The 13127-nt window shown below is 45.6% G+C and overlaps 1 protein-coding gene across 3 annotated transcripts in view; it reads left to right on the plus strand.

Moving 5' to 3' along the window:
• Mylk (myosin light chain kinase) overlaps window positions 1-13127 on the plus strand; it is a 202635-nt gene that overhangs the window by 170401 nt on the left and 19107 nt on the right. For all 3 annotated transcript variants that reach the window (XM_090345269.1, XM_090345261.1, XM_090345252.1), the window contains 2 exons: window positions 4130-4347; window positions 7987-8110. In XM_090345269.1, the coding sequence (XP_090201395.1) occupies window positions 4130-4347; window positions 7987-8110 (342 nt within the window). The remainder of the gene's footprint in view (window positions 1-4129; window positions 4348-7986; window positions 8111-13127) is intronic.

The raw sequence follows: 13127 nt of genomic DNA on the forward strand, positions 1-13127 counted from the left end.
CCACTTGTAAGTATTTTGTGAGCATTTTAACATCCAGCCAAGTCCTCCTGAAGTATTCTATTCTACAAAATAATCCTCATTTATATCTTATGCCTAAACTCGAACTCTATCCCCTACTACCCACTTTCAAGTTCTGAACCCTTATCTGTGATCTCATTCATTACAGTCTCTGAATATTCCATTAGACTGAAGTCTTGTCTGTCCTCTTTTGTCTCTCCTATCCTTTCTCTCTCTTCTCTGTCCCCTTCTCCTCTCCTCCCCTTTCCTTTCTCCTTTCTCCCCTTCCCCTCTTTCCTCCCTTCCCTTCTCTCTCTCCATTTTATCTCTCCCTTCCATCCCTCTCCCTCTCTCCCTCCCTTCCTCCCTCCTCCCTCCCTCTTCCCTTCCCTTCCCCCTCCCTCCTCTCTCTCTCTCTCTCTCTCTCTCTCTCTCTCTCTCTCTCTCTCTCTCTCTCTCTCTCTCTCTCTCTCTCTCTCTCTCTCTCTCTCTCTCTCCTCCCTGTGGTACTGGGGATTGAACCCACTAAGGTATTACCACTGAGCCAAAATCTCCAGCCCCCTTTTTGTTGTTTTAGTAAGTTGCCTAAACTGGCCTTGAACTTATAATCTTCCTGCCTTAGCCTCCAGAGTATCTGGAGATTAGGTATGTTCAACCATCTCTGAGCTGCAGTTTTTCTGTTTGTTCTAGAGAAGGTTGTTTGGTCCAGGCAGTATGGGCATGTGAGGACATGCAGAGAAATGTCTTATCTTTAGAAGTTAAACCTTGGGCAAGTTCGTGAGAGGGGGCAGGGGGAGCCAAGCCCGGGTAGCAGCACTAGTGGGCAGAATACCATACTTAGCTTGGAATCAGGAGTTGGCACGCTGGATGGAAAAAGTAGAGAGAAATATAAGGAGGTTTCAGCTGGTCTGGCTTTCATCCCTCCACCCTACTCCTCCCCCATAGACAGGAGCAAGTCTCACGGCCCAGATGCCAGAAGATTTGCCTACACTCAGGGTCTGGAGCTCAACCTGGACTGAACCAGAGGAGAGAGAATAAGCTCATACCCCATTTCTGTGTTCCTTTAACTTAACTTAGTTAAGTTCCTTAACTTAGTCTAAGACTTGGCCACAGATAGGAAGAAGGTTGATGATCAATCGTACAATTTGCCTTCCCTGATTGATAAAGGAATGAGATGAGGAGAAGGGTGATACCTGCTGATAAAGAAAAGATAAAATGCAGTTGAGGGTCCCAGGCTTCTGTTCAGCTGCCTGAGATAATGTGGGAAATAAGAACGGGTGTGTCTTTTCAACCTTTCTGATTTCTGGTTCCTGGGCCAGTCATTACTATGCAGCCAGGCTGCTGAGAAGCTCTGGTCCTTCTGGCCTTTTGCCTGAGGCCTGGGCTTATCATCTGTGGAAATATCTAGGATGCTCTAAATGGAGGTGGGACCTGAAGTTTCAGCCAAGTCACTGCCTGCTGGCCTCACCCTTGCTATACCCTTAGCAAAATCTAAGTGTCCAGCTAGCTTCTGTAAGATCTGGTGTTGAATCCCCAGATAGCCTCCTTCCTTTTGTTGACAGTGATGGTTGACTAAGGCTTACAGTCCCTGATAATAGGTAGCATTGGTGATGGTAGAAATTCATTCATGTATTCATTTACTCACCATCAATTTATTAAGTGACTAAGTATTTATCAGTTTTCTATTGCCAATTTAGGCTGGATTCTTTCTATCAAACTATCTTCTACCCATATTCCTGAGCATTTTGAAGAAAAAGTTACAAAACCATCATGTTAACCCTTCCCTTCCTAAGCAGTGGATTATTGGAACAGTTTCCAACAGTTTTAAATACATTTGACTAGAATGGAACCTATCTGAACTGACATTGAGTAAGTTAGTTATAGATACAACACCAATTATCTTCTTAGTTTCAGTGTCTACTACTGGTTGCTCAGACACTCCCAAGGACACTGAAAATCATTCGACTTGTCCTGAATTATTTTAAAATTAAAAGCAAACATTTTGAGCACCTTGTCTATGCCAGATATTTCCAGGTGCAAATGAAAGTCTGGAGAAGAGCTAGATTTGTTTGACAAGCAAACAAAAGCAAGCTCAATATACAAAGTGAAGAGAGGGGGTATGGAAAGGACAAATCATTTCATATGGGGAAATTAGGAAGTGATTTCTCCAGAGATGTGAATTTCAGCTCCTCCTCTTGGTGGAAATGGAGTAAAGCAATATTCCTAAACATGTTATGGTACTGAGGAATTAAACTCAGAGCTTCATGCATGCTAGGCAAGCACTCAATTGCTAAACCCATTCTCAGTTCCAGGAAACCTCTTTAAAAATATAGGTCCTCAGATCCCTACCAAGATTTTACATATCTACAGGCAAGAAGCTTGGGAAACTTTTTTTCGGTAAGAGCCAAAGCAATTCTTTAAAAATGTAATAGTTGATAATTAGCATGTACTTTCTTCTCCCTTCTGAGCACCTCATGCTAACTCATTCCATCATTGCAACATCTGTGTGAGGTGGTGTACGTTTCATCTACAGCTTTCAGATGAAGAAACTGAAGCAGAGAGATGTTAAGAATTGATGAATCCTAACAATGAAGATTAATGTTTGGCCTTGTAGCCTTGATAGAGAAATGAAGGATTTCAAGGCCAAAGGTGCCATCTGCTGGCCATGCAGGGACCTTCTCCTTGGATTAGTTATAAAGTGGTAGTTTTAGCTCCTCCTAGTGGCCACTTGTACACAGTTCCCCCCACCCCTCGCCCCCCAAGCTTTCCTCCCACCACCTTCCAACGAGGTCCTGTAGTCTTGCAAGTGGACAAGATGTGAGGTGCTAGGGCCTACTGTTCATCCCTGTCTGTCTCTCCCACGAGGGTCAGATCTCTGGCCTGCCACATGATATCAAACAATATATTCTGAGCACCTCGCCTCTTACGTTAGGCATGGCACTTTACAAAGGCTCCTACGTTCCTACCACTCTGCAAAGTTAGAGCTCAGAAAGACTAACTTGCTTTAGGTCATGAAGCCCATAAAAGGGACTGAAACTTCATGCCTTCCTGTCTTCACAATGACTTCCCTTAGGAGACATGATCCCCACCCTGGTATTAAGACCATCCCAGGGGTTTGGAGACATGGCTCAGTTAGTAGGGCACCAGCCAGTGAGCAACAACAACATTAGGTATCCAGTTTGATTCCTGGTCTCAGCCCCCTGCCCACCCAACCCCCCCCAAAAAAAATGCCATCCCAGAATTAAGCCCACTCAGCCTTTATCTAGATGCCGTCATAGAAAATTGAGTTAAAATGTGTGGATGCTGCACAGGGTACCAAGTACATGCTTTAAATTTGCTGCACAATGAGTGATCTAGGAGGGGAAGAGATCTAGGACAAGACCTGAATTGGGATACAGGACCTAGGCAGCAGGCCTGTGCATTTGTACTAAAGGGTGATGCACTGGCTGGCTCCTGGGGTGGTCGGTAGTGAAGGATCCCCAGTTGTGGGTTCCAGAAGTCAACAACTTAGATTGGAAGGCCAGAATCTAAAGAAGCGTCCCATAGAAAGAGCTATGCCTTCAGACTGGCCAGGAAGGGATCCTGGCAGGACAAGTTAGTCATGGCTGGAGGGAATAAACTAATTTGCTGCATTCAGCAAATCTGTCTGTTCAATAGGTGACAGCCAACTAAGTCCAGAAATTTTGTTAAGGCTTCTTATTATTGAAGATCCTTTTTCTGTTGCTGGCTTATGCAAACAAAATGCTCATATAAACTTTTAAATATCAGTTCTCTGTGACTCAAAGATACTGCTAGGACACAGGAATGTTCCCCTGTACATTTTTGGTCATATAAGGGAAAGAGGCTGTTCCATGGTCACCATTTTTGCTGAGGAGATAAGTATCCAGATTCTCCACTCACACTGACCAGTGGCACTGCCTTCCTGAGAGCTTCCCTGATTTCAGTCACTTCCCCGAGTCCCCAGCAGCATGGTAGCCACAAGACAGGATCCCCTGTGCAAAATGATAGGAGCTCAGTAAGCATTAGGGGATACTTCTTTTCCACCCCCCAGTCTTCCTGAACCAGCCTGGCCCCCAGCATCCTGTGTGTAGTCTGCTCACAGTGTCCTTCCCACCTCCTTTTGTTCTTGCAGTGTGTCAGGAGGTGAGCTGTTTGAGCGCATCATTGATGAGGACTTCGAGCTGACAGAACGGGAGTGCATCAAGTACATGAAGCAGATCTCAGAGGGAGTGGAGTATATCCACAAGCAGGGCATTGTGCACCTGGACCTCAAGCCAGAGAACATCATGTGTGTCAACAAGACAGGCACCAGGATCAAGCTCATTGACTTCGGCCTGGCCCGAAGGCTGGGTAAGGATAACTATCTGTCCTATACTCACTGCTGGGCTAGGGCAATGGCTGTTGATGTTCCCACACTGGGTAGCAGAGAGGGTGAATAGGGTTGGGAGCAAAGTCAGAGACTGCAAAATCAGTTCAGGTTCAAGTGGAGCCCTTGCCACTTACTGCTATGTGACTGTAAGCCTCAACTTCCTCATCTGTAAGATGGGATAATAGCAAGGTCCTATAGGGTTCTCAGGAGGACCAGTAGAGGTAAGGTTATAGCAATTCCTGGGCACAGATAGCACAACACAGGCATTAACTACTTCTTTTCTTTCTTTCTTTTTTGATATATTTTATTGTAATTAATAGAGGGGTTACAGTTATATTCACCAGATAGAAGGTGCATTACTTCACACACATTGATACCCCTTCTCATGTTTTTGTGCCCATTTCCCTCTCCCCACCCCTCCCCTCAGCTTGTTTCTCCCCCTTCCCTTTCCTATTTCAAATAAACAAAGAAACGTATATACAATATACCAGATTACAAGGTGAGATACTGTAACAATATGAGAATAACCAAGGGACAACAAAATAGATGAGAAATAACATAGTACATTAAGAACAAAAATCACACATTACGTAGCTCTTGTTTCCATATCCTAGAGATCCTTTCATTTAACCTCATCCTTTATGGCTGTATGTATCCAGGTTTTGAGCTATTGTAATCCTCGCATTAGCTACTTCTTACATGCTGTTGCTTCTGTTGAGGCCATTAGTAACAAGACTCCTTTTGGTGATTGTGGCATCACAATGTACAGTCTCCAGAGCACTTACATATTAAGAATAAAAATACAAACCAGCTTTGGTGGCATGTGCCCATAATTCTAGCAGTGTAAAAGGAGAGATTTTGGTTCAGGGTCAACTCCAGAAGAAAAAAACGTTAGCAACATCTTATTTCAAAAACAAGCTAGGCCTGGCACAGTGGCTCATGCCTGTAATCCTAGCTCCTCAGGATGCTGAGATCTAAGGATCAAGGTTTAAAGCCAGCCCAGACACAAAAGGACCTGAGACTCTTATCTCCAATTAACCTCTAGAAAATGGGACATGGGCTTGGGTCAAGGGTAGGGTGGTAGCCTTGAGTTAGCTGAAGAACTCAAGGACAGTGCCCAGAACGAGTTCAGGCCCCATGACCCACAAAAAAAAAAAAAAAAAAAAAAAAGCCAGGCTAGGCACCAGTGTCTTAATCCTGTAATCCTAGCTACTCAATCTGAGGGTTGAGGTTTCTGAAGCTCAAATGGTAGAGTGCTAGCCTTGAGCACAGGAACAGTTTCTAGGCTGTGAGTTCAAATCCCAGGACTGGCACAGGAAAAGAAAAAGCCAGGCCAGGCCAGGCACAGTGGCTCACACCTGTAATCCTAGCTAATCAGGAGGCTGAGATCTGATGATCACAGTTCAAAGCCAGCCCAGGCACTAAGAAGTCTGTAAGACTCTTATCTCCACTTAACCACAAGAGAACCGGAAATGGCGCTGTGGCTCAAGGGGAGGGTGGTAGCCTTGATCTGAAGAGCTTAGGGACAATGCCCAGGCCCAGAGTTCAAGTCCCATGACCCCCCCTACCTCCAAAGAGCCAGGTATAGTATATACATCTGTAATACCACCTACATAGGAAGAGGAGGAGGAGGAGGAGGAGGAGGAGGAGGAGGAGGAGGAGGAGGAGGAGGAGGAAGAGGAAGAAGAAGAAGAAGAAGAAGAAGAAGAAGAAGAAGAAGAAGAAGAAGAAGAAGAAGAAAATCATAGCCTGAGGCCAATCTAGACAAAAAGTAAAAGATCCTATCTAAAAAATCACTAAAGCAGAAAGGACTGTGTGTGAGAGACTCAAGTAGTAGTGGAGTGCTTGCCTAGCAAATATAAAATCATGATTTCAAAACCCCAGTACCACCAGAAAATAAAAATAACTAAAATATTATTTAAAAAACAAACAAACAAACAAACATTGATTCTCCCTGGAGGTCAGCAGGATAGGATTTCTGACCCTCAATTTATAGACTAGGAGACCAAGGTTTTCCACAGCTTTGCCCAGAAGATGCTGTGAATCAGGGAACATGTAGGACTGGTTTAAAGACCCAGTGCCTAGCTCTGGGTGCTCCAAAGCCCTCCTATGATTCACACATTGAGGAGGAAGGAAGTACAGTAATGGGAAATGTTGGTAGAGGCTCATCACCCACCAGAAGCCATTTTGGTCATTGACTATGTTCTCACATACAAAATCACATCCACTCTGCCTCTATCACCTCCTGGTGTCGATGGTTACTCCTCATCCTGGCCACTGCCCTGTTGACAGAAAGTCACCTTTATTTCACCACCCTGAGAAAAGAAGGAAAGTTGGGTGCCAGTGGCTCACACCTGTAATCCTAGCTACTCAGGAGGCTGAGATCTGAGAATCGTGGTTCAAAGCCAGCCAAGGCACAGAAATCCATGAGACTCTTATCTCCAATTAACTATCAGAAAACCAGAAGTGGTAGAGCCCTAGGCTTGAGCTGAAGACTTCAAGGACAGCATCTAGGCATTCAAGTCCTGTGACCGACAAAAAGAAGAAAAGAAAAGAAGGAAGGAAGGAGGGAAGGGGAGGGGAGAAGAGGAGAGGAGAGGAGAAGAGAGGAGAGGAGAAAAGTTCTGGGCTAACTTACTGGCTCCATCTCTCTGCTACAAGTGTGGATGTTTGGTCTGTGCTGTGAGTACTGTTAGGGCTTTGTTTTGGAGTGTTTGCCATGGTCCCTGCAGAGTTAAATCAGACCAGATATGGCTCCAGACCCAAGCTTGTCCCCCCACCGCACTCCCCCTCCAGATTTGTGTGCACACACACACACACACACACACACACACTTCATCCTCCAGCTACAAGTACTACCCTTAGCATCTAATAGGCCTGCTGATTAGTCCTGGCCCTTAGGACTGACATCCACCACTGAGGATAGCACATTAGGGTTTAGGCCTCCCCTGGCTATCCTGGCAGCACATGGGAGGAAGAAAGACATGAGCTTAGGCTAAATATGGAAGAAGGGCTAAGGAGGCTGGCTCTTTGACAGAACCACTTAGGTTCAAGTCCTGACCACCACTAATGAAATAGGTAGGAAATTGCCTAGCTTCCCCCGGACTCGTTTTTGTCTTCAGCAACCTGAGCATTACACCTCCCTCTTAGGATTGTTGCGTATAGCAAATTGGAAAACTCTTAGAAAGCTGGTGGCAAGCACACAGGCCATGCAAGTGCTGTAATCGGTGAGCATGAAGGAATCACTGAGCAGGAGGCATGAGCCCTGCCCATGTGAGCTAGTTCATAAAGACTGTCAAGCAGAGGGCTACCACCTCCACCACCACCAGACTGACAAGCAGAAGGGCAATCACTTCACTGGTCTCTTCCTCTTCTCAGGATACCTGAAGTGCGTGTGTTGCTTCCTGGTTTCTCTGGGTTAATATGAGTTAATGTGTTTGCATACAATAATGCCAAGTGTCTCAGCTATCATCTGTGGAGAGAGCACCCGAAAGACCCAGCCAGCTCTTCTCTATGTCCCTCTTGACTTAGGGACCAGGTCACAGACCAGGGCAGAAACGCTTCCCTCGAACTGGCTCTATGATGCAGTAGCCACTGACATCTCTCCATCTTGCTTTCAGAGAATGCAGGGTCCCTGAAGGTCCTTTTTGGCACCCCAGAGTTTGTGGCTCCTGAAGTGATCAACTATGAACCCATTAGCTACGCCACGGACATGTGGAGCATCGGGGTCATCTGTTATATCCTGTGAGTCCCAGGGGACCTGGGGAGGGGGCCAGGAGTGATGGGTCTCACTAAGGCACCAGGCTTCCAGATAATCATTAGCTCCAGAGCGAGCCCATGAACTTGCATGGCCACACAGTCATGGAATGTTCTACACAAAGATGCAGACATGCATATGCATCCATTAGAAAATAATTTTTCTCAGGCCAGATGTGGTACAGTAAACCCCAAAATAAACACACACACACACACACACACACACACACACACACACACACACACATCAAAAGGGAATCTTAGTGTATTATAGAAAACTAAAGGATCTTGAAATGTTCCTTAGCCTTCCCCTGGGATGAGAAAAGGCTCTCAGTGACTATGATGACCAGCGGGTTTAGGAATGCTGTGGCAAAAGTTTTGACATACATGGGGTGACTGTACAGTAGGGCTTTTCCACATGCTCAGAAGTTTTACTATTGCCGTGGCCTGTGAGGACAGCTCCCCCCAGTTTTGGACCCATGCTAGTCTATTCTCCAAAGTCCCCTGCTTCCTACTGAGGGTCACTTCCCTTGGGCCAGGGGTGTAGTTCCCTGTTTCTCTCTATGCTGGTGAATAAATGTGCTGTTCTAGACATCTCCTACAACTGATAAGAAATCAGAAGGCCCGAGTTTGGCCTGCCCCTTTTGGAATTGCCTTGGGTCTGGGTGTAGCTGACTTAGATTTCTGAGTCTGTCAGAACTGCCCAGCCCTGCAGAAATTATCCTTAGTTAGCTTACTCTGTTCAGATTTTATTGCCCCAAGGCCTTGCTTGGACCCTGGATCCCATCCAATCACAAGAGGCTTACCTCTGCTGCAACAGGCTTCCCACTGCTATGACACAAGGATTGTCTGTTGTTACTGTCTTTAACTTGAGGGAGGAAGAGGAAAAGGGTTAGGCCTTAGCAGAAACTAGGGAGTGGGTCATAGCATAGGTTCATTTCATTGGTCATTGAGGTGGCTGGGATTATATGGCTGTCCACTCCCACAGTCTGGGCAGGTGGGCAAGAGTCCCAGTTTGCCCAGGGCTGACAGTTTCACAGGATACAGGACTTTGCTAAAATGGGGACAGTTCCAGGCAAACCAGGATAGCAGTGGCAGCAGTGGCGCTATTGCTTAGCAAGTTTTCACAGTGAACACAATCCAGTATTCCACAGCCCACCTGACCAAGAAACCTAATAAAACTAGGATCCTCAGCCCTCTGGGCCCCTCCCAGTTACTGTCTTAGTAAAAGCCATTTTCCTCATGTCTGCACTCTTTGGCTAGGTCAGTCTGTTCTTGAACAGAAATCACACTGAAGGAAGTGTCTGGCTTCTTTTTCTCCATGTTGTGAGCCTCATTCCCAGTGCTAAACCAAGTGGTAGATTGTTCATTCCAGGTAGACTCATATGTCTATTCTGGATTTATGGGGTTTTGAGTAGTTTCCAGTTTGGTGTGTTCTATTTTTAGTGAGTACGCCTGTATATTCTGTTGAAAACACAATCTGGAACTAGAGTTACTGTGTCATAATGGCACATTTTATTGTGTTTATTTTGGGTATTGGGGGATGGTACTGGGGCTTGAACTCAGGACCTGGATGCTGTCTCTCAGCTGTTTCACTCAAGGTCAGCACTTGGCCACTGGAACCACAGCTTTACTTTCTGCTTTTTTGCTGGCTAATTGAAGAGTCTGACAGACTGGGGACTGGGAGCATGGCCTAGTAGTATAGTGTTGCTCAGCATCCATGATGCCCTGGATTTGATCCCTCAGCACCACATAAACAGAAAAAGCCAGGAGTGGCACTGTGGCTCAAGTGGTAGAATGCTATAGTCTTGAGCAAAAGAAGCTCAGGGACAGTACCCACGCCTGAGTTTAAGCCAGGAACTGGGAAAAAAAAAAAGACCGGGAGGAGGGGAGGAGGAAAAAAGTCTCAGATTCCCTGCCCAGATTGGGTTTTATTTTAAAATAGAAATTCTTTAAAATAGAGGAACATGATAGTTTGGATACTATGCTAATTATTTACTACATTACTTTTAAAAGTAAGACCAAGAAGAGTAAGTTTTATAAGGGGAGGGGTAGTTAATTTTGGTGCATGGGAAGCAGCCTGTAGGTGTCTGGGTGGGATGTCAGGAAGAGGTTCTCTGGGACCTTCAGCATCCTCTACCTGGTTCTGTCCCTCTTTGTAGCTAGTTGTCTGTCTAACTTCATACAGAGAGCTCCTCTTCATCTCCTTTTGGGGCCAGTGAGAGATGGTGAGTGAGATGAGGTAATAAAATGCTTGTTATTTAATGTGGTGCACATCTCCCAAACCAGGGATGACTTGTTCACCTCTGAGAAGGTTGATCTGATATCACAGGAAGCCTTCTCTACTGTCTGGGAGACACTGGCCAGCTCAGTGCTATCCCAGTTTCTTCACCGGATTCTGAACAGAGGGGTTTGGTTTTGTGGACCCAAAGACACCAGTGATCTTTCTCTCCCTGCTGTCTTCCTGACTGGTTCAGCAATGCACTCTTCCTACCTCAGCTCATCTATAGATTACCTTCCATAAGCTTGGGGCCTCATCCTACCCTACAATCAGAGAGGTTCCAGAAAGGAAGAGATGTGTGTGCGTGTCTGGAAGGAGGCGAGCTCTTCTGGGAAGAACAGCCCAGCCAGCTGAGGAGCGCCCAAGTAGAGGCGTAGGCACTTTCTGCATGTGGGGTCTAGATGCTGGGAAAGGGGTCGCCTCTGCCTATCCTATCCTAGGCTTCTCTACCCTGCCGTCTCCATTGCTGGGCCCATTTTGAGTCCTGAGCAGGTTCCCTACTCTCACACACAGCTCAACCACCACCTTCCAGTTTTGGTCTGAAAACTTAAGACTCAGTTCTACCTGCGGGCCTGCTCAGACTTCTCCAACCCACTCAATGTCTATGGGTGAAAGTAATATGAAGACTAAGCCTTCTCCAAGAACTTAGTCATTCTGACAGATGTTTCTCTTGGCTTGAGACAATGTGGTGTCCTCTGCTCTCTTGATATTCTTCCCAGAGAGCAGCACACCCACTGCCCTAGATTGCCTGAGCAAGGAGATTAGGTGTCAGAAATTAGGTAAGGGTAGAGATCATGTTGAGCATTTGCTTGGCATGCTCAAGGTCCTCTGTTTGATCCCTGGCACTGCCAAAGCAAACAAGCAAATGAGAACGGCAACAATAAAAACCCTAAGAATTAAGAAATTAGAACACTCTGCAGTTGTAACTCTTGTGACTCATTAGCATTCAGAATAAGTGTGAAGACTCTATACACTTGGGATGCCAACTGGAAAAAATAAAGCACTTGAGAACTTTTCCCAGGTACAATCATGTAAAAACTGGATCAGTCTCTAGTTTAAAAACTAAGTAAGACTTAGAAGAGGGGGAAAAGTTGTGTTTTAATGGAGCATTAGTGATAGAATGATTTATTTTTAACAAATAAAGACAATATAATCCCTTATGCAAATTCTAGCAATAAACTCCAGAAATGAAAGCTTTAAAAAATCCAAGCTGGTGTGGCGATACATGTCTGTCAAGAGTTCAAGGCCAATCTGGGGGTACGTAGTATGTTAGACAGTGGGGAGGGGAAAGGAGGGGGAAAAAAGAGAAAACCAGCAAAATTCCATCATGCAGAAACACCATTACTGAAAATTCAAATGTTCTCTTCACTATGCTATGTATGTGTGCACACGTTCCATGTTTTAGTCTAGAGTCGTGGTCCTCAGTAGGGAGAATACAGGGTTGTTTGGCAGGCATCGAGCCAGCGGCTGGAGGCTGTTTTTGATGAATGTGCTGCCAGGTGGAGGGGTGCCAGGGCCAGAGGCTATGGGCTCTCCCTGCCTGCAGAGATTAAGACCTATCTCTGAAGGATTACAACTCCTAATTAGGGAAGAAAGTTTGCTAGAGGGGCCTCTTTAGCATTCCACAGCAGGATTGTTTGCTTTTCCTGCCATCTTTTAGAGTGCTGTGGGACTTCCTTTTATTTCAAATGGAAAATGCAAACCAGAAGAACCAGGTATCAGAGATAGGCAGGCTGCCTCTTAAGGGAGCTAGCTTAGGCCTCAGGAGGTCATCATGGGGTCATCAGGATCACAGAGATGGGGGGAGCTGGGAGCCCAGTCTCATGGTGTGTAAAAGGAGAAATGGAGGCCCAGAGAATGGAAAGGCCCAACACATAACTGCGCAGACTTGGGAACTGGTAAATTTCTACCTTTCTTTCACAGAGACACAACTGAAAATAGTTTCTTTTTTGCCTTCCTTAAACATAATTTAGGGCTATGAAGGTGTGTATGGTTCAAGTGGCAGAGTGTTTGCATACCAAGCACAAGGTCTGGAGTTCAAACTCCAAGAATACCCCCACCCTCCATACAAACATAAATCAGTATTTTAAGAAAATCCATCTATATAAGTTGGGCATGGTGGCTCATGCCTGTAATCCTAGCTACTCAGGAGGCTGAGATCTGAGGATCAAGGTTCAAAGCCAGCCCAGGCACTAAAATCTATGAGATTCTTATCTCCCGTTAATCACTAGAAAAGGAAAGTGGGGCTGTGGTTCAAGGGGTAGGGCCCTGAGCGGAAGAGCTCAGAGACAATACCTAGGCCCAGGTGTAGAGTGGTAGCCTTGAGCTGATGAGCTCAGGGACAGTGCCCAGGCCCAGAGTTCAAATCCCATGACCCACAAAAAAAAAAAAAGAGAGAAAAAAATCCATCTATAAAAATATATTATTAGCCAGTAGCTTCTGCCTATAATCCTAGCTACTCAGGATGCTGAGATCTGAGGATCACAGAAAAGTCCTTGAGATTCCAATTAACCACTCAAAAAAAGAGCAAGAAATGGAAATGGAGCTGTGGTTTGAGTGGTAGTGTTACTCTTGAACACAAAAACTCAAGAACAGCCTTGAATTCAGTCCACAGGACACATGCTTGCATGCGCGCGCGCGTGCGCGCACACGCGCACAAACACACACACACACACACACCTATTAACTAATAAAACACAAATATGGGTGAGGTAATTCGATTAC

Source organism: Megascapheus bottae, chromosome 1 (genome assembly GCF_031878675.1).
Source record: "Megascapheus bottae isolate mThoBot1 chromosome 1, mThoBot2.hap1, whole genome shotgun sequence".
Classification (NCBI taxonomy): Eukaryota; Metazoa; Chordata; class Mammalia; order Rodentia; family Geomyidae; genus Megascapheus; species Megascapheus bottae.